The 23097-nt window shown below is 37.7% G+C and overlaps 1 protein-coding gene across 2 annotated transcripts in view; it reads right to left on the bottom strand.

The window, feature by feature from the left end:
* HEPH (hephaestin) overlaps positions 1-23097 on the bottom strand; it is a gene marked incomplete at both ends in the record, with an annotated part of 87842 nt that overhangs the window by 47242 nt on the left and 17503 nt on the right. For both annotated transcript variants that reach the window (XM_082864783.1, XM_082864782.1), the window contains 4 exons: positions 4172-4384; positions 6766-6916; positions 7918-8129; positions 10547-10678. In XM_082864783.1, coding sequence (XP_082720909.1) covers positions 4172-4384; positions 6766-6916; positions 7918-8129; positions 10547-10678 — 708 coding nt within the window. The remainder of the gene's footprint in view (positions 1-4171; positions 4385-6765; positions 6917-7917; positions 8130-10546; positions 10679-23097) is intronic.

Raw genomic sequence — 23097 nt, 5'->3', positions numbered from 1 at the left:
TGAACCCGGGCCCCCTGCATTGAGAGTGTTGAGTCTTAGTCACTGGACCGTGAGGGAAGTCCCCAAGTTGCTTCTTTTTCAACGCTTTTCTGCCTTTGGCATATGAGTCTCCTCCTACCTCTGTGACCAATTTTTTTCTGTCTCCTTAACCTGGTTTGTCTTCTCCCTTCTACCACTTAAATGTTGATTTTTGCTTTAAGTTTTATTTCCTATAACTTTACATGCTAAAGGACTTCAACTATGAAAATACTCAAATCTCTCTCTCTAGCCTGGACTTTTCCTCCAATGTTTATATTTCTACCCACAGCTATCTGCTGTAAAGTCCACACCACTTGGACTTCACAAGAAATGTGAAGTAATAATGTGAAGTAATAAATGTTCTCTTTGCTGCTGAGAAATCTAACATGAAGTTGGTGGAAAATAGCACATTACAAGCTCTAGCCTCTTTTTCTGCCACTTTCCCTGGATATCAAAGCTCTAGTAACAGTGGTTCTTTCGGAAAAGCTGAGGTGTATTATTCGGGACATTTTTAAGTGCAAAATCATCATTTCTATTAAAGGTAATTAATATTTGAAATTAAAATATTATTAGAATTTAAAGCAAAGCAAAAACAGGATTAAAAATGTCACCGATAAACCCATAACACTCACACTCCTAGCATTTTGCTGCATTTTTTTCTGGGAATTTATTCTTCTGTTTTGTTAAACATAATTGTAAGCATCCAGCAAACAACATGTTGAATCTCCATGGTAATGCTTTAAGTCATCTGCAAAGCTGCTTAATTGCATATTTATATTTACCAATCTTCATTGCTACCCCTTTTTCTAGAATTCCAAAGCCAGATTCTGGTTCTGGCTTTTCCATTAACTTGGAAATTTTGTCCTGTCTTTGGGGAACTACTTACAATGGCCTCTCTCAGTCTTAATCAGAGACTAAACTCTCAAGGTAGAATGAAGGAGACTTCAGATTAAAGAGATTACCTAGGAGTAAGAATCAACAGGGGTTGATGAAGAAGGGGCAAGAGGAAAAAAATTTAGAGCTGACGTTCCTAACATGAGAAAATCATTTTCCCCCCTCCAGATCTCTGTCTCTTCCACCCATTAGCAAAATAAGTGAAAGATGATCTCGAAGGGGCTGTACCAGTTCAAACATTCTATGACTCGAGGATTGTTCAGAAAGAGGAGAGTTTGAAAGGACTGGAAAATGCAAAGGTAAAAAGAGCCTGGGCTTTTTCTAATAAGAAAACTCAGAAATCTTGACCAAGATTAACCTTTTAAGCCTTTACTGTTATAAACCCATTCACTGCCTCTCTTCCCATGTTTTTAAGCCATCTACAGTCACTCTCCTTGGGCCTTAGTGTGGCACAAAAATAATTTCACTCATCCAGAGTAAGAATGAGCCCCACAGAGGCATATAAACCTGGCTGGGTAGCCTGGCTAATTTCATAGGAAGGATATTAAACCTAGGATTTGACTTTGGGACCAAGGCTAGAGAGATGGGTCTTTCTTTCTCAGAAGTTCCCCACCCTAGCACTCACTACAAGCACTTAATTCTATTGTCCCTTTCAGCCCCATTAATGGTTATTTCTAATTTGCTAACAACAACTCTTCTTGACCAAGAAAGTATCCTAGGTAGATGGGGAGAAATGAGGACCCAAGTGATGTTTTTTGTCAAGTTTTTGTCAAACCCAGTGCCAGGCTGAAATTGTTAATTTGTCAAGGAAACTTCCTTTGTTTAAGGATTTTTTTCTCAAATATGAATGGAATTTACAGAACTAAAATAAAACTTTCGTGGGAACTGCATTTAACTGACAGATTTTTCTTACCAACACTATTGCCACCTACTGCCTGGACAAAAGAATATACCTCAGGCACTGCAAAGAGAAATTACTATATTTCTGTTTTTAGTATAGATCAATGAGACAGGATAGAAACCCCAGAGATAAACCCATGCACATATGGTCACCTTATCTTTGATAAAGGAGGCAAGAATATACAATGGAGAAAAGACAGCCTCTTCAATAAGTGGTGCTGGGAAAACTGGACAGCCACATGTAAAAGAATGAAATTAGAACACTTCCTAACACCATACACAAAAATAAACTCAAAATGGGTTAAAGACCTAAATGTAAGACTAGACACTATAAAACTCTTAGAAGAAAACAGGCAGAACACTCTATGACATAAATCACAGCAAGATCCTTTTTGACCAACCTCCTAGAGAAATGGAAATAAAAACAAAACAAAATTAAAAAAATGGGACCTAATAAACTTAAAAGCTTTTTCACAGCAAAGGAAACCATAAACAAGATGAAAAGACAACCCTCAGAATGGAAGAAAATATTTGCAAATGAAGCAACTGACAAGGGTTAATCTCCAAAATATACAAGCAGCTTATGCAGCTCAATAGCAAAAGAACAACAACCCAATCCAAAAATGGGCAGAAGACCTAAATATACATTTCTCCAAAGATATATAGATTGCCAAGAAACACATGAAAAGATGTTCAACATCACTAATTATTAGAGAAATGCAAATCAAAACTACAATGAGGTATCACCTCACACTGGTCAGATGGCCATCATCAAAAAATCTAGAAACAATAAATGCTGGAGAGGGTATGGAGTAAAGGGAACACTCTTGAACTGTTGGTGGGAATGTAAATTGATACTACCACTATGGATAACAGTATGGAGGTTTCTTAAAAAACTAAAAATAGAACTACCATACGACCCAGCAATCCCACTACTGGGTATATACCGTGTGAAAACCGTAATTCAAAAATAATCGTGTACCACAATGTTCACTGCAGCACTATTTACAATAGCCAGGACATGGAAGCAAACTAAGTGTCCATCGACAGATGAATGGATAAAGAAGATGTGGCACATATATACAATGGAATATTACTCAGCCATAAAACGAAACGAAATTGGGTTATTTGTAGTGAGGTGCATGGACCTAGATTTTGTCATACAGAGTGAAGTAAGTCATAAAGAGAAAAAAATTACCACATGCTAACGCATATATATGGAATCTAAAAAGAAAAAAAAAAGGTTCTGATTATCCTAGGGACAGGACAGGAATAAAGACACAGACGTTGAGAATCGACTTGAGGACACGGGGAGGGGGGAAGGTTAAGCTGGGACGAAGTGAGAGAGTAGCATTGACATATCTACACTACCGAGTGTAAAACAGATAGCTAGTGGGAAGCAGCTGCATAGTACAGGGAGATCAGCTCAGTGTTTTGTGACCACGTAGAGGCGTGGGAGAGAGTCTCAAGAGGGAGGGATTTTGGGGATATGTGTACACATATAGCTGACTCACTTTGTTACACAGAAGAAACTAACAGAATATTGTAACCCAATTAAACTCCAATAAAGATGCTAAAAACATAATCAAAATATACAAAAAAAGAGAAATGACTGCTACGTTATGAAATATCAGACACAGATGGAATCTGGAGAAACATTCTAGTCAAATTTCATCATGAAAGAAGGATAGGGAGAGGGAAAGGGAGGAGGAGAGGGAAGGAAGGAGGGACAGAGGAAGAAAGAGAAGAAAGGAAGAGAGGGAGAGAGGGGGAAGAATGAACAAAAAATAAAAAGAAGGAAGAAATCTAGCCACAGAGAGGGGAAGTAATTAGACAAAAATTGGACAGCAAGTTAATGAAAGAGCCTGGACTAGAAGTTCCTGTGTTCTGATTCCTAGGCTGCAAATGTTACAGCACACTTCGCCCCCCACTCCCACCAGAAGTTTGCAAAACTCCTCACAGAATATCAGAGTTGGAAGCACTTATAGGTACATCTCATGGACCTCTTTTCCAGTGCAAGAGTTAAATCTATAGAATCTCTACATGGCCAAGGGTCTATGCAACCAAGTCTACCCTCTGCCTATACAAGAATTGCCCTGATACTGGGCAGCATCCCTACTTCTCTCCTGTTGTTTCAGAAAAGAGCTTCCTCAGCTCTTTATTCTGCCTGCAACTGAGAAGAGAATCCAAATAACCAAAACATGGAGTACACATTGAGGAAGGAGAAGACACAACTGTTTTGAAAAGTTCACAAGTACCCTCAACATGACTTTCCTTTTCTCTTCACCAGCCCCCCACCTCACCCAGTCCAATGCCCAATAAAGTTTCTCAGCCTAGGGCCAGCTGCTAAAGCACTTACCAGGGTTGTCAGGCTGCATGATGGCCATAACAAAAGTGTGAGGAAAGAGCATGGCTGCACTCTTTCTCATGCCCTGAAGCTGCACAGTGTTGCCCTGGAACGTGACCCCATGCACATCAGTCTCTGTGCCCAGGCCAACCAGGTGCCAGGCCACTGTGTCACCCTTGCACATGTCCAGCCTGGGCAAGTTAGAGAACAGAAACCCGTTAATGGCTGGAAAACAAAAACACAAGACAGGATGGGGAGGTGAGACCAGACTACTTGGGCACCAGCCAGCAGCATGGCATCAGCTCTGTACTAAGTTTTCCCACAACTTGAAATTTCTGAGTCATTCTCAACTCCTCTGCCTTCTTCCCTAAGCCACTTTAGTTCTACTTATGAAGATCTGCCTCTTGGGACGAGGGCCCTATTGTCCTTTCTGGCTTTACCTGCTGCCCCTCCTCCACCATACTTCACATCCTGGTAAAACTGAACTACTCTCCACTCCCACAACTCTTTCACACACTTACACACACACACACACACACACACACACACACACTCACACACACACACACACACACACGTATTAATCTTTCCTATTCCCACTTTCTTGAAACTCTTCTCCCTTGGATTCTATAGCACCAAATGTCCCTGGTTCTCTTATAACTTTTCTGAATGTTCCTCCTCCATCTTATACTCATTCTCCATGCCTCTGTAAAGTGTTGGAGTTCCCCAAGGTTCCTTCCTCAGCTTTCAATCTGTTTCCTCCTTTTCATCTTCACTCCCACTGCCTTATTTCTGGCTCTCAACATCTCTGGTCTGAACTCCCACACGAAAGCCTCCTCCCTGGTACTCCTACCTATATCCTATCCTCTCACTCTCTTTCACACACACATACACACCTTTATCCTGTGAGCTCTATTTGCCTCTGTATTCCCAGGACCTTAAACATGGTAGGCACGTAGAAAATACTTGTTGATTTTTCACAGGCTGTTCCCTTTGCCTGGAATAAACTTTCCCTCTGGTTTCTCTCTACAGCAAATTACTACATATCCATCATGCACTAGCTCAAATATCATCTACCCTGTAAAGCAGTTTTTGCACTCTTTCTGGCTTCCTTGAAACTTTTCTCCCCACAAAATTCTGAAATGTCACTTACCACAGAGTCCAGTGATTTAAGTACAAATTTATCTCCCACACTAGATTGACCTAGCATGAAGCACATCATTTTTTCCAAGCACCTCGCATGTTACCTAGTACTTATCAGTTGTCAAATAAATTCATACTGGAATAAACTTGGTTTGTAGACTGTATTACTTTTTCCAACTGATGTAACTGACTGGTAATGAGAAGCAAGAGATAGAGCCAAAAGACAACACACTCGTTCTTGACCCTCTCCCACCCTGCATACTCCGCTCAAAAATACAGGGAGACCTGCTTGAAGCTGATCCTTTTCAATGTTCCTACATCCACTGGAACCAGCTTTAATGAGTAACTTTATTTGATAATCCCCTGGGATGCTGATGGAACCATCGCTAACTGCTTGATTCTGCTTCCCCTACCTATAATGTTTGATTGCAAAGTTATTCAGACTTCAAGGCTCAGTCAAGCACTTCCTTCTTCCAGGAATCCTTTAACTGGATTGTTCCTCATTAATGTTCTCCTTTTCTGAATGCTATGTCACTTAAAAGCTGGTCCACACAATTTAGCACTTAATTATAGTCTGTCTTGAATATTCTATAATTGTTTCATGGGTGTTAGTTTCATTTCATTGCAAAATGCTGAGAGTTCTTTACAAACTTGGACCATGACTCCCCATTAATTCACTCACCCACCCACCTATTCATTAATTTAGTAGTTCACTAGTTCAATAACTACTTACTATATATTAGACCATGTAAAAGATACACAGATAAACAACAAACAATACTCACCTTTAAGGAGACTACACTCTAGCAGAAGTCAAAAGGCACGTAACAAATAACTACAATATTTTGGAGTGTATGGAACTTGCTATTGAAAGAGTCTGATAAAAATACAATAGTAGTTAGTAAGAGGGTATCATCATCCTGGGACTTGGTAATAAGAAATGAGGAGGAGGTAGCTTTTGAGTAGGGCCTTAGAAAATGAGAAGAATTTCCACTGGCTAAGAGCAAAAATGTAAGGAGGGGTATTTCAAGTGGAGGACAAATCATTACAAAACCATGGACTCAGAAGAGTACAAGGTATGTCTATATAGAGAAAATATCCCTATTTGGCTGGAGTATGGGGTTGGGAAGCAAGAATAGCGGGTGATAAGAAAGAAGAAGATAAGACTGGAAAGGTATCATCCCAGCTTACTCTCCTCATTCTCTAGCGGATTCTTTGTGTGCAGTCCTCATTTTACAGTATCTTTTTCTAGTGTCTCCCATACTGTGTAACACAGAACAAAGCACAAGAAAGGACTAAGTATAAGATATGTTGTCTTAGGTTTAATACCTTGATGTAGCTTGTCTCTTGGGAAGAGATGACCGATAGGATCAATGTTTTCAGGAATGGATCATGATTAAATCTAGGCTAGATTTTACTTATAATCTCTCAGTTGTAGATTAGGGTAAAAGCACTCCCCATACCATGCATCCGATTAGAGTCTTGGAAACCCTTGAAATCCTCTGAGATCAGTCGGGAATCCAACATAGCAGCTGCTTGATTGGCATTGCTGTACCAGCTCTTGTTCTCATCCAACACAGTGAAAAGGAGAAAGAATTCTTTATCCACTCCTTTCTGTAGTCCCAGTGGAAGAAAACAGAGTGGGAATAACCACAGTTTCAGCAGTTGTGGACTGTGCAGCTCCAGAACCCAATGATCCCTGATTATTTTCCATTTCCTTTTCCAAACACAGATCCAAGCCCATATCTCCTGCCTAGAGCTGCAGTTGCTTGCTGTAAAGTTTTTCCTCAGGTAACTTCAAATTGCAGGTGGGTGAAGGGGGTTAGAATAAAGTGATAAGACTGGAGGGGAGGGATGTATGAAAGAGGGCAGGGAAGAGGCACAAGATTGTGCACAAGATTGATGAAGAGGTACAGAGTGTGATAGAAAAGAGCCTGGAATCAATTAAGGGAAGGAGTGGGGAAAGATGGCTGGGAGATCGGGGAGGGGGTGGCAGAGGATTCTATGGGAATGGAGAAGCTAGAAAATAAAAGAAAAAATAATTATACTAATTACTAACTTACTATTATTTTATTATTAATTTTAGTAATATTATTATTTTTACTGCTAACATTTACTGAGTTTTTACTAGGTATCAGACACTGTGCCAAGCACTTTATATGGATTATTTTAATTAGTGTTCACAGAAACTCAAGATACCTTCTTCTATTGTTAACCCTTTACTGTAGATGAGGAAACTGAGACAAAGAGAGGTTAAGTAATTTGCTCAAGGTTAAACAGCTAAGATTTATGGGCTGGTTATGAAAGAAGGCAAGAAAATAGTAGGGCAGAGTTAGGAATTAGGAGCAAGGTTTAAGGGCCACTGAGGTTAAAACAATGAGGAGATGTTGGGAGAATATAAAATAGAAAGGAATAGAGACTAAGGAAGATATGTGTTTGTGAATAAAAGAATAGCATGCAAGATAGCATGAAGTCACCAACTATTAATTTCTGATTCAATAACTTTTGTTTTTATTCCTTCACTACTAGAACCCAGTTCCATGCTTAACTCCTATTCAGCAACTCAACCTCATCATCTTCCCAGCAGGCTTTCCAGCCAGAAACCATGGCAATACCTGCTTGCCATCTGCACCCAAGGCACCAGCCTTGCACACAAGCAGGGGGCCCACCAGACCAGAATTTGTATCTCTTATGGGATCAGCAGCAGAGAAGTACATCCAGGTGAGACAGGCAGGATCCTGAGCAGTGGGGCCAGCATTGGGAGGGACTGTCCAGCGGTATGTTACTTTCTCAAAGGGCTTAGCCACCAAGCCAGGGTGGGATGAGCCTATAGGAAAAGACATAGAATTCATTACTCACATTGGCTAGAGTGAGTATCATCATCTCCAAACAGTGAAGTAAAGATCATAATCTACAAATGCATTTTGGAGTAGCAGTAGGAGAAGCAGCAACATAAAATATAGAATATTAAAAAAGGTTCTGAGTAGGAGTCAAGAGACTAGAGTTTGGTTTCTGGTTCTGCCACTACTTGTGATATGAACTGGGGAAATTTAAATTTCCCTAGGTTTCAGTTTTCCAAACTCATAGGACCCAAGGATTGAAAGAACTTTTAAAACTTATTTGGAATATCCCTCACTTAAAAACATACATTCATCTCCTCTTGTAGTCCTACCTCTGCTTAAAAGTATCCAGAGATAGAAGACTCACTACCTACCATCATAGCCTGTTTAATCTTTGAATGGTTCTAACTGTTGAACATATTTTCCTCTCTATGTGTATTCATGTATGTATGGATGTGTATATGTTTTGTATGTATGTGTGTGCGTGTGTGTGTATATATGATACTAAGGCTGTAATTCCTTAAATAGACACAAGTCATGGTCAGGCAATTCACAGAAATTTTATTTTATATGTTCAAACCTATTAGTAATCAAATTAGTACAAGTGAAAATATAATTTTTTTGCCTGTCAAATTAACAAAATTTTACAAATTATAATAATCAGTTCTGGTGATAAGTGGTTCAAATGGCACTTACTCCTCTCACTCACCTATTAAAAGGGTAAGTGTAAATAAAAATAACCATTTTAGAAAAAATGTTGACAGAATGTATCAAAAGCCTTAAAAAGTTTATGTCCACAAAAAAAGTAAGATACAAAATAAATACTGAAAAGAATGTTCAACCTAATGCAAATAGAAATAACAGTGAGTTTTGTTGTTTGCTTACAAGACTGACATTTTGACAATGATTAAAATGGCTGCCCTCTGCTGGTGAGGTTGTAAGAAAATGTGTCCTCCCTCTTGGTAACTGTTGATGGAATTCCAAATTGATGTGACTGCAAATTTTTCCAGAGAGCAATTTGGACATAGGTATCAGAAATTTTCATGTGTGCACCCTCTGATATTATTCCACATCTTAAATATATATTCTGATGAAATAATCATAAAAGTAGGCAAAGAAGCATACATAAGGATATTTGTAGTATAATTTATCATATGGTGGTATAATTTAGGATAGCTTTAACTTATTTTTTCTTATTCATTCATTGTTCCTAACTCTTTAAATTTTTAAACATACAAAAAACCTTAAAAGATAGTGCGATAATTACCCTACCACTTGGAGTTGATTGTTAACATTTGGCCACCTTTTTTCTCTTTGTATTTTTTAAAATTTATTTATTTATTTATTTATTTTTACAGTAGGTCCTTGTTGGTTATCTATTTTATCACAGACTTGGCCATCTTTAATTTATCTAAATCTATGTGTATGCTTACTTTTTCTAAATCATTTGGAAGTGAAATGCAAACATAATGACATTTTACTTCTAAATACATCAGTAAGTATCTGCTATATTACCATAATAACATTACCAGACCTAAGAAAATACCCTAATATCATCTAACATCCAGACAAGGTTTGCACATTGCCCTTGGTGTTGTCTCTTTAATTCTTTTCCCTATGGCATTGATTTCTTGAAGATACTAGACCAGATGCATTGTAGAATGTTCTTTTATTCCAGATTTGTCTGTAAGTTTGCCCTTTATGCTTTCAGTATTTTTTGGTATTTTTGGCTTGAGGTTAGCAGGTGTTAATATTATTCTCAGGGAAAACAAGAAATTAACTACCCAATAATCCCACTTCTTGGATTTTTTCCTAAGCTAGTAGTCCAAACCAAATATATATATTCATTCATTGCAACATGATTTACAATATTAAAAAATAATGAAAGCAACCTACATGTCCAAATAATAGAAGATAAGGTAAAATCTATGTGTTAGAGTATTATATAGTCATTAAAATGTTTGTAAGATTATAATGACATAGAAAATGGACACAATATAATGGTAAGTGAAAATAGTAAGACACCAAACTATACAAAATATATCATCACAAATTTTTAAATATATAAATTTGTATAAACACAGAAAAATGTTAAAAGGTATATAAAATATATTGGCAATTTACTTATGAATGAACTTTATTTATTTTATAATTTTCCATGTTTATCAAAATTCCATAATACATGTACTTTCATAATCAGAATATATTTAAATATATTTAAAAGTAGTTGTCTCTTATTGATCCCAGCTCTGTCTCACTAAAATATCATACATTCATTCAACAACATCCGTCCATGGCAGTTAATTCTGCCTTCTTTTCTCTCTTTCACTCCTTTATTTATTTGTACTCTATAGGTACCTGTTATTATCTGTAGCCCACATTACTTGAAACCCTGCCTGCTCACCATCATTGTACACAGTTCCCTCGGAGTCTTTCTCATAAAAGACCCCATGAGGCTGTATGCTGAATGGCTGGGAGGCACGGTTGTAGAAGATCACCTGGATGGTGTCACCCACCTCAGCCCGGATCACTGGCCCTGGAAAATGGGAAGGAGAGACAATGGTAATGTAAACAGGATGATCAGGTAGGATGGAAGTAGGAGAGGGAAGAAAAGTAAAAAAGAAGTGAAAAAGATAGAGAAGATTTTCCTCTGCAATAAGAAGAATAATCTTTTTCAAGTATATTGCAATTTACAGTTATAAAAAGCACTTTAAAGTCCACCACCTCATTTTGATCTTCAATCACCATTCAAAGGTATAAAAGGCAGATGATATCATCATTTTTCAGATGAGGAAACTGCAGCTCAGAGAGTTGGAACTGATCTGCCCAAATTCAAATGACTGATTAGGAAGAGAACCAGGTCCTGAAGTCAGGGTTTTCTCCTACTCCACTATCAGGTCCAATCCCATTTCCCCAGTTCCCACAACTGCATTTCCTGGTAGAACTCAACTAAAAATCTGAGCTTGCCTCAATCCTAAACTGAATTGAAACAGATGAAATTATTATAACTTCTAGTCAGGTCCTGGACTAGGTAGTCTAGCCATCACTTCTACACTTACCTTTCTTCCATTACCTACCACATCTAACCTAGCCTGGAACAACTTTGAGATCAACAAGAAATACCAAGACAATACCTTGAGTACTTATGGTGGCTCTAACCCTAGTTCAGGGTTTCTGGCTTAGTTTTTACTCAATTGCTACTCCTAATGTTGCACTTCTGTTCAAAGACTAGGAACCTATACCCCACTTACAATAATGGAAAAAACAACTATACAAAAGATAAGCAATGAAATGAAGACAAAACACACGATAGACCAACTAGATATAATATATACAGAACACTCTACCCAACAAGAACAGAATACACATTCTTCTCAAGTGCACAGAGGACACATTCCAAGATAAACCATAAGTTAGGCCACAGATTAATCTCAATAGACTTAAAAATACATCATACAAAGTATTGTCTCCATCCACAATGGGATAAAGTAAGAAAACAATAACAGAAGGAAAACTGGAAAATTCACAAAGTTGTGGAAATTAAGCAACACACTTTTAAACAACCATTATATCAGAAAAGAGATCATAAGGGAAATTACAAAATATGTAGAGGAAAATGAAAATGAAAATGACCACACAACATACCAAAAGATGAGAGGTAGTAAAAGCAGTGCTAAGCTGGAAACTTATACCTATAAACACATTTAAGAAACAAGAAAGTTCACAAACCAACAACCCAACTTTACAACTTAAGGAACTAGGAAAATAAAAGCTAACAAAACCCAAAGCTAGCAGAAGAAAGGAAATTATAAAGATTAGAGCAGAAATAAATAAAATAGAGAATAGAAAAACAATTTTAAAAGTCAATGAAAATGAATATCGAGAACATTCAAGATGGTGAAGGAGTAAGACGTGGAGATCACCTTCCTTCCCACAAAACATCAAAAATACATCTACATGTAGAACAACTCCTACAGAACACCTACTGAATGCTGGCAGAAGACCTCAGACCTCCCAAAAGGCAAGAAACTACCCATGTGCCTGGGTAGGGCAAAAGAGAAAAGTGGAAAAAAAGACAAAAGAATAGGGATGGGACCTGCACTTCTGGGAGGGAGCTGTGAAGGAGGGAAAGCTTCCACACACTAGGAAGCCCCTTCACTGGCAGAGATGGTGGGTGGACAGTGGGGAAGATTTGGATCCATGGAGGAGAGCACAACAACAGGGGCACAGAGGGCAAAGCAGAGAAATTCCCACACAAGGATCAGTGCTGACCAGCACTCACCAGCCAGAGAGGCTTGTCTGCTCACCCACTGGAGCAGGAGGGGGCTGGGAGCTGAGGCTCTGGCTTTGGAGATCAGATCCCAGGGAGAGGACTGAGGTTGGCTGCATGAACACAGCCTGAAGGAGGCTAGTGCACCACAGATAGCCAGAAAGGAGTTGGGAAAAAGTCTGGAACTGCCTAAGAGGCAAGAGACCATTGATTCGGGGTGTGCGAGGATAGGAGATTCAGAGCACTGCCTAGACGAACTCCAGAGATGGGCGCGAGCTGCAGCTATCAGTGTGGACAGCAGAGGCGGGTATGAAACACTAAGGTTGCTGCTACAGGAGATCAGCTCGGTGCTTTGTGACCACCTGGAGGGGTGGGATAGGGAGGGTGGGAGGGAGGGAGACACAAGAGGGAAGAGATATGGGAACATATGTATATGTATAACTGATTCACTTTGTTATAAAACAGAAACTAACACACCATTGTAAAGCAATTATACCCCAATAAAAATGTTAAAAAAAAGAAGCATGTGTGCAAGCACAGGTCACTATCCACACACACACACCTCTCCCCCCAGGAGCCTGTGCAGCCCGCCACTTCCAGGGTCCCGAGATCCAGGGACAACTTCCCTGGGAGAACAAACAGTGTGTCTCAGGCTGTTGCAACATCACACCAACCTCTGCCGCCTCAGGCTCACCCTGCATTCCAGACCCCTCCCTCCCCCTGGCCTGAGTGAGCCAGAGCCCCCTAATCAGCCACTCCTTTAACCCCATTCTGTCTGGGTGGGGAACAGATGGCCACAGGAGACCTACATACAGAGACAAGGCCAAAACGAAAGCTGGAGCTGTGCGAACAAATAAGAGAAAGGGAAATCTTTCCCAGCAGCTTCATGAGCAGTGGATTAAATCTCCATAATCACCTTAATGTACCCTGCATCTGCAGAATACCTGAATAGACAATTAATCATGCCAAAACTGAGGTAGTGGACTTTGGGAGCAACTGTAGACTTGGGGTTTGCTTTCTGCATCTAATTTTTTTTCTGGTTTTATGCTTATTTTAGTTTAGTATTTAGAGCTTATTATCATTGGTAGATTTGTTTATTGATTTGGTTGCTCTCTTCCTTTTTTTAACATATATATTTTTTCCTTTTTCTCTTTCTGTGAGTGTGTATGTGTATGCTTTTTTGTGTGTGTTTGTCTGTATAGCTTTACTTTTACCATGTGTCCTAAGGTTCTTCTCTCTGTCCGTTTCTCTTTTTCTTTTTGTATAGTTTTTAGCGGTTGTTATCATTGGTGGATTAGTTTTTGGGTTTGGTTGCTCTCTTCTTTCCCTCTTATTTAAAAATATTTTTTACTTTTTATTTTTAATATTTTTTTCTTTTAAATATTTTTTTTTATTTTATTTTTTTCTCCCTTTTTTTGAGCTGACTGGCTGAGAGGGTCTTGGAGTTCCAGCGTGAGCCTCTGAGGCAGAAGAGCTGAGTTCAGGATATGAGTCTACCAGAGACTTCCCGGCCGCACCTAATATCAAAAGGCGAAAGCTCTCACATAGATCTCCACCTCAATGTTAAGACCCAGCTCCACTCAAAAAAACAAGCTGCAGTGCTGGAAACCATAGGCCAAATAATTAACAGGACAGAAACACAACCCCACCCATTAGCAGAGAGGTCACCTAAAATCATAATAAGTTCACAGACACCCCAAAACACACCACTGGACGTGGTCTTGCCCAGCAGAAAGACAAGATCCTGTCTCATCCACCAGAACATAGGCACCAGTGCCCTCCACCAGGAATCCTACACAACCCACTGAAACAACCTTACCCACTGAAGGCAGACACCAAAAACAATGGGAACTACGAACCTGCAGCCAGTGAAATGGAGACCCCAAACACAGTAAGTTAAGCAAAATGAGAAGACAGAGAAATACACAGCACATGAAAGAGCAAGATAGAAACCAATCATCAGACCAAACAAATGAAGAGGAAATAAGCACTCAGCCTGAAAAATAACTCACAGTAATGACAGTAGATGATCCAAAATCTTGGAAATACAATGGAGAAAATACAACAAACGTTTAACAAGGACCTAGAATACTAAAGAGCAAACAAACAATGATTAACAGCACAATAAATGAAATTAAAAGTTCTGTAGAAGGAATCAATAGCAGAATAACTGAGACAGAAGAATAGATAAGTGGCCTGCAAGATAAAATAGTGGAAATAACTACCATAGAGCAGAATAAAGAAAAAAGAACAAAAAGAATTAAGGACAGTCTCAGAGACTTCTGGGACAATATTAAACACATCAACATTCAAATGATAGGGGTCCCAGAAGAACAAGAGAAAAAGAAAGGCACTGAGAAAATATTTGAAGAATTATAGTTGAAAACTTTCCTAATATGGAAAAGAAAAGAGTCAATAAATTCCAGGAAGTACAGAGAGTCCCATACAGGATAAATCCAAGGAGAAACACGCCAAAACATATATTAATCAAACTATCGAAAATTAAATACACAGAAAAAATATTAAAAGCAGCAAGGGAAAAGCAACAAAAAACATACAATAAAATCCCCATAAGGTTAACAACTGATCTTTCAGCAACAACTCTGCAGGCCTGAAGGGAGTGACAGGATATATTAAAAGTGATGAAAGGGAAAATACTACAACCAAGATTCCCCTACCCAGAAAGGATCTCATTCAGGTTCGATGGAGAAATTAAAAGCTTTACAGACAATAAAAAGTTAAGAGAATCCAGCACAACCTACCAGCTTTACAACAAATGCTAAAGAAACTTCTCTAGGCTGGAAACACAGGAAAAGGAAGAAACTTGCAAAAACAAACCCAACACAATTAAGAAAATCATAATAGGGACATACATATCAATAATTACATTAAATGTAGATGGATTAAATGCTCCAACCAAAAGACTGGCTACATGAATACAAAAACAAGACCCATATACATGCTGTTTACAAGAAACCCACTTCAGACCTAGGCACACATACAGACTAAAAGCGAGGGGATGGAAAAATATATTACATGAAAATGGAAATCAAAAGGAAGTTGGAGTACTGATAGTCATATCAGACAAAATACACTCTAAAATAAAGACTACTACAAGAGACAAGGAAGGACACTATATAATGATCAAGGGATCAATCCAAGAAGAAGATATAACAATTGGAAATATTTATACACCCAACATAGGAACAGCTCAATACATAAGGGAAATGCTAATAACCATAAAAGGGGAAATTGACAGTAACCCAATAATAGTAGGGGACTTTAACACCCCACTTTCACCAATGGACAGATCAACCAAAATGAAAATAAATAAGGAATCACAAGCTTTAAATGATACATTTAACAAGATGGACTTCATTGATATTTATAGGACATTTCATCCAAAAACAACAGAATACACTTTCTTCTCAACTGCTCATTGAACGTTCTCCAGGATGGATCATATCTTGGGACACAAATCAAGCTTTGTCAAATTTCAGAAAACTGAACACATATTAAGTATCTTTTATGACCACAACTCTATGAGGCTAGATATAAATTACAGGAAAAATGGCTAAAAATTAAAAACACATGGAGGTTAAACAATACACTACTTAATAACAAAGAGATCACTGAAAAAATCAAAGAGGAAATCAAAAAATACCTAGAAGCAAATGACAATGAAAACAAACCGACCCAAAACCTATGGTATGCAGCACAAGCAGTTCTAAGAGGGAAGTTTATAGCAATACAATGCTACCTTAAGAAACAAGAAAAATAAACAACCTAACCTTACACCTAAAGCAATTAGAGAAAGGAGAACAAAAAAAAACCCCCAAAATTAGCAGAAGGAAAGAAATCATAAAGATCAGATCAGAAATAAATGAAAAATAAATGAAGGAAACGATAGCAAAGATCAATAAAACTAAAAGCTGGTTCTTTGGGAAGATAAACAAAATTGATAAACCATTAGCCAGATTCATCAAGAAAAAAAGGGAGAGGACTCAAATCAATAGAAGTAGAAAAGAAAAAGGACAAGAAAAAACTGACACTGCAGAAATACAAAGGATCATGAGATATTACGAAAAGCAACTATATGCCAATAAAATGGACAATCTGGAAGAAATGGAGAAATTCTGAGAAAAGCACAACCTTCTGAGACTAAACCAGAAAGAAATAGAAAATATAAACAGACCAATCACAAGCACTGAAATTGAAACCATGATTTAAAATCTTCCAACAAAGTCCAAGACCAGATAGCTTCAAAGGTGAATTCTATCAAATATTTAGAGAAGAACTAACCTATCCTTCTCAAATTCTTCCAAGATATAGCAGAGGGAGGAACACTCCCAAACTAATTCTACAAAGCCACCATCACCCTGATACAAAACCTGACAAAGATGCCACACACACACACACACAAACAAAAACTACAGGCCAATATTGCTGATGAACATAGATGCAAAAATCCTCAACAAAATACTAGCAAACAGAATCCAACAGCACATTAAAGGGATCACACACCATGATCAAGTGGGGTTTATCCTGGAAATGCAGGATTCTTCAATATATGCAAATCAATCAATGAGATACACCATATTAACAAACTGAAGGATAAAAATCATATGATCATCACCATAGATGCAGAAAAATCTTTGACTAAGATCAACATGCATTTATGATAAAAACCCTCTGGAAAGTAGGCATACAGGGAACTTACCTCACCAAAATAAAGGCCATATATGACATACGCACAGCCAACATTATTCACAATGGTGAAAAACTGAAACAATTTTGACTAAGATCAGGAACGAGACAAGTTTGCCCACTCTCACCACTATTATTTAACATAGTTTTCAAAGTTTTAGCTACAGCAATCAGAGAGGAAAAAGAAATAAAACGAATCCAAATCGGAAAAGAAGAGGTAAAACTGTCACTGTTTGCAGATGACATAATACTGTACATAGAGTATCCTAAAAATGCCGCCAGAAAACTACTAGAGCTGATCAATGATTTGGTAAAGTAGTAGGATGTAAAATGGAGAGATATACCACATTCTTGGATTGGAAGAATCAACACTGTGAAAATGACTCTACTGCCCAAAGCAATCTACAGATTCAATGTAATCCCTATCAAACTACCAATGGCATTTTTCACAGAAGTAGAACTTTTTTTTCACAATTTGTATGGAAACACACAAGACCACGAATAGCCAAAGCAATATTGAGAAAGAAAAACCAAGCTGGAGGAATCTGACTCCCTGACTTCAGACTATATTACAAAGCTACAGTAATCAAGACAGTATGGTATGGGCATAAAAGCAGAAATATAGATAAATGGAAGAGGATAGAAAGCCCAGAGATAAACCAATGGACTATGGTCACCTTATCTTTGACAAAGGAGGCAAGAATATACAATGGAGAAAAGACAGCCTCTTCAATAAGTGGTGCTGGGAAAACTGGACAGCTACATGTAAAAGAATCAAATTAGAACACTCCTTATCACCATACACAAAAATAAACTCAAAATGGATTAAAGACCTCAATGTAAGGCCAGACACTATAAAAGCCTCAGAGGAAAACACAGGCATAACACTCTGTGACATACATTGCAGCAGATCCTTTTTGATCCACTTCCTAGAGAAATGGAAATAAAAATAAATATAAACAAATGGGACCTAATGAAACTTAAAAGCTTTTGCACAGCAAAGGAAACTATAAACAAGATGAAAAGACAACCCTCAGAATGGGAGAAAATATTTGCAAATGAAGCAACTGACAAAGGATGAATCTCCAAAATATACAAGCAACTCATGCAGCTCAACAGCAAAAAAAAAAAGCAATCCAATATAAAAATGTGTAGAAGACCTAAATAGACATTTCTCCAAAGAAGAGATACAGATTGCCAACAAACACATGAAAGGATGCTCAACATCACTAATCATTAGAGAAATGCAAATCAAAACTACAGTGAGATATCACCTCACAACAGTCAGAAAGGCCATCATCAAAAATCTACAAACAATAAATGCTGAAGAGGGTGTGGAGAAAAGGGAACCCTCTTGCACTGTTGGGGGGAATGTAAGTTGATACAGCCACTATGGTGAACAGTATGGAGGTTCCTTAAAGAAACTAAAACTAGAACTATCATATGACCCAGCCATCCCACTACTGAACATATACCCTGAGAAAACCATAATTCAAAAATTGTCATATACCACAATGTTCATTGCAGCACTATTTACAAAAGCCAGGACATGGTATCAACCTAAATATCCATTGATAGATAAATAGATAAAGACGATGTGGCACATATATACAATAGAATAATGCTCAGCCATAAAAATAATTGAAATTGAGATATTTGCAGTGAGGTGGATGGACATAGAGACTGTCATACAGTGTGAAATAAGTCAGAAAGAGAAAAACAAATACCGTATGCTAACAAATATATATGTAATTAACGAAAATGGTTCTGAACAACTTAGGGGCAGGAGAGGAATAAAGACACAGACCTAGATAATTGGCTTGAAGACATGGGGAGGTGGATGGGTAAGCTGGGTGAAGTGAGAGAGTAGCATGGACATCTATACACTATCAAATGTAAAATATATAGCTAGTGGGAAGCAGCTGCAGAGCACAGGGATATCAGCTCTGTGCTTTGTGTCACTGTAGAGCGGTTGGATAGGGAGGGTGGGAGGGAGATGCAATAGCGAATGGATATGGGGATGTATGTATACATATAGCTGATTCAATTTGTTATACAGCAGCAACTAACACAACATTGTAAAGCAATTATACTCCAATAAACATATTTAAAAAAATCAATGAAACCACAAGTGGTTCTTCAAAATGGTCAACAAAATTGAAAAATCTTTAGTTAGATGGAGTAAGAAAAAAGTATAGGAGATTCAAATTACTAAAATCAGAAATGAAATTGGGGACATTACTACTGATTCTACAGAAGTAAAGAAAAAAATGTTTATAAGAGATTATATAAACAGATTATAAGAAATATTATTTAAAAGATTATAAAAAGATTATAATTTGTTTGTAAACCAACAAATTGGAAAACCTAGATAAAATAGACAATTCCTAAAACAGAAAACCAACCAAGAATTAATCATAATGTAATAGAAAATCTGAAAGACCTATAAAGAGATTGAATCTGCCATCAAAAATCTGGGAATTAAGAAAAGCCCTGGACCTGATGGCTTTACTCGTGAATTCTACTAAACATTTAAAGAAGTAATACCAATTCTCAAATATTCCCAAAAAAATTGTAGAGGAGGGAATACTTCCTAAATCATTCTATGAGGTCAGCATTACACTGATATCAAAGCCAGGCAAAGATATTACAAGAACACCACGCACCAATATTACTTATGAACACTGATGCAAAAATCGTCAATGAAATACTAGCAAAACAAACTCAGCCACATATTAAAAATATTACACTGTAAAGCAATTATACTGCAGTAAAGATGTTAAAAAAATAAAAATACATTCAATTCTAAAAAAAGCAAAAAAAAAAAAAACAAAAACATTACACACCATGACTAAGTCGGTTTTATTCCTGGAATGCAGGAATGTTTCAACTTACAAAAATTAATCAATGTAATATATTATGTTAAAAATGAAGGGAAATAATGATCATGTTAATTGATGCAGAAAAAACACTTGACAAAATTCAACACCTTTTAATAATTAAAAAAAAATCCAGAAACTAGGAATAGAAGGAGTCTACTTCTATATAATAAAAGCCATATATGAAAAACCCACAGCAAACATCATACTCAATGTTGAAAGACTGAAAAGTTTTCCTCTGAGATCAGGAAAGAAAAAGGATGCCTGCTTTTACCACTTGTATTCAACATATTACTGGGGCCTCTAGCCAGATCAATTAGTCAAGAAAAAGAAATAAAAGATATCTAAATTGGAAATGAAGAAGTAAAATTATCTGTTTGCAGATGATAAGATCTTTATCATACTTATTTAGAAAATCCTAAAGTGCCCACAAAAAACTGTTAGAATCAATGAATTAGGCAAAGTAGTGAGATACAAAATCAACACACAAAAGTCAGTTGCACTAACATTGAAAAATCTGAAAAAGAAATTACAAAAGGAATTCCATTTATAATAACATGAAAAGAATAAAATACTTAGAATTTATTTAACCAAGGTTGTGAAAAACTTGTAGAATGAAAACTACAAAACATTGCTGAAATAAAATAGATATAAAAAATGGAAACAGGGCTTCCCTGGTGGCACAGTGGTTGAGAGTCCGCCTGCCGATGCAGGGGACGCGGGTTCGTGCACTGGTTTGGGAAGATCCCACGTGCCGTGGAGTGGCTAGGCCCGTGAGCCATGGCCACTAAGCCTGCGCATCCAGAGCCTGTGCTCCGCAACGGGAGAGGCCACAACAGTGAGAGGCCCGCATACCACACACACAAAAAAAGGAAACACATTGCATGTTCATAGATCAAAAGACTTAATATTGTTAAAATGTCAATACTACCTATAGATTCAGTGAAATTTCTATCAAAATCTCAATGATGATTTTGAAGAAGTGGAAAAACCCTTTCTAAAATTCATATGTAATCTCAAGGGACTCCAAATAGCAAAATAATCTTGGGGAAAAAAGAACAAACTAGAAGACATCACATTTCCTGATTTTAAAACTTACTACAGAGCTATGGTAGTCAAAACAGTGTGATATTGGCATAAAGACAGACATAGAGACCAAAGGAATAGTATAGAGAGCCCAGAAATAAACCCTTGCACATATGAGGATAGTCTTTTAAACAAATGGTGCTGGGAAAACTGGATTTCGATATGCAAAAGAATGAAGTTGAACCCTTACCTAACACCATATGCAAAAATTAAATAAAAGTAGATCAAAGATCTAAATGTACCTAAAACAATAAAACTCTTGGCAGTAAACATAGGGCAAAATATTCAGGATACTGGATTGGGCAATGATTTCTTGGCTATGACACCAAAGACACAGGTAACTAAAAAAATAAACATATTGTATTTCATGAAAAAAAATTTTAAGTGTGCATCAAAAGACACTACCAGCAGAGTGAAAAGGCAGCCCACAGAATGGGAGAAAATATTTGCAAATCATACATCTGACAGGAGATTAATATCCAGAATATATAGAGAACTCCTAAAACTCAACAACAAAAAAATAATCCAACTAAAGTTGCGCAAATGACTTGAATAGACATTTTTCCAAAGCAGATATACAAATGGGCACATGGAAAGATGCTCAACGTCACTAATCATCAGGGAAATGCAAATCAAAACTACAATAAGCCAACTCCTCACACCCATTAGGATGGATACTATGAAAAAACTCAGAAAATAAGTGTTGCCAAGGATGTGTAGAAATTGGAACACTTATGCACTGTTGGTGGGATTGTAAAATGGTGCAGTCACTGTGGAAAACAGCATGGTGGTTCCTCAAAAAATTAAAACTAGAATTACCATAAGACCCAGAAATTCCACTTCTGTGTATATACCCAAAGTAATTGAAAGCATGTCTCAAAGAGACATTTGTACACCCATATTCATAGCAACATTATTCTAAACAGCTAAAACGTGGAAGCAAACCAAGTGTCCATTAATAGATGAGTGGATAAGCAAAACTACAATGGAAATTCTGCAATATACTACAACATGGATGGACCTTGAGGACATTATTCTAAGTGAAATGTTAGTCACAAAAAGACAAATATTGTAAAATTCCACTTATATGAGGTGCTTAAGGTAGTCAAAATCATAGAGACAGAAAGTAGAATGGTGGTTGCCAAGCGCTGGGGGGAGGGAAGAATGGGTAGTTATTTTTTAATGAGTATAGTGATTCAGTTTTACAAGATGAAAAGAGTTATGGAGATGGATGGTGGTGATGGCTGTGCAACGCTATGAATGCATTTACTACCATTGAACAGTGTACTTTAAAATGGTTAAGATGGTAAATTTTATGTTATGCATATTTTACCACAATAAAATATTGAAGAAAAACAAGGACTGGGGACCAACACTGAATACCAGCTAATGATAGCTCCTTACTACTCGCCACCCACCCTCTTTCCCAAACCCAGGTGGGTTTCTTCTCCTTATATCTCCCTATCCAGCTAATGAAACAGCAATTGTCCATGTTCAGGTCTCCTAAAATCAACCGGCACAAACCTATCCCCAGAATATGGTCCATTACTTTATTTCATTTTCAAAGTTTTTTCCCATCTGATCTATCTTATTTCCTGCTCTACCAAGTGACTAAGCCACACCAAACCTTCCTATAGTAATTCAGTGCTATACTGTGATTTAGGCCTTCTAGATACCTTCTCTAAGGTCAGGCCCTAAGCTTTGTTCCACATCCCTCACCATAGCAAGCATGTCTGCATGTCATGCCAATCTGCTCCTGGTCCCGTATTGCCAAGAACATGAACAGTCTTACTGCCTTATATAGCCCTTCAGAAATACACCTAGAGAATAACGTTTAAAAGTGTGATATGGGGCTTCCCTGGTGGCGCAGTGGTTGAGAGTCTGCCTGCCAATGCAGGGGACACGTGTTCGTGCCCCCGTCCAGGAAGATCCCACATGCCGCGGAGTGGCTGGGCCCGTGAGCCATGGCCGCTGAGCCTGCGCGTCCGGAGCCTGTGCTCCGCAACGGGAGGG

The sequence above is a fragment of the Leucopleurus acutus genome (genome assembly GCF_964270905.1).
Source record: "Leucopleurus acutus genome assembly, chromosome: X".
NCBI lineage: Eukaryota > Metazoa > Chordata > Mammalia > Artiodactyla > Delphinidae > Leucopleurus > Leucopleurus acutus.
Note: the sequence above shows the minus strand (reverse complement) of the source record. Positions and strands in the feature narration are given on the sequence as shown.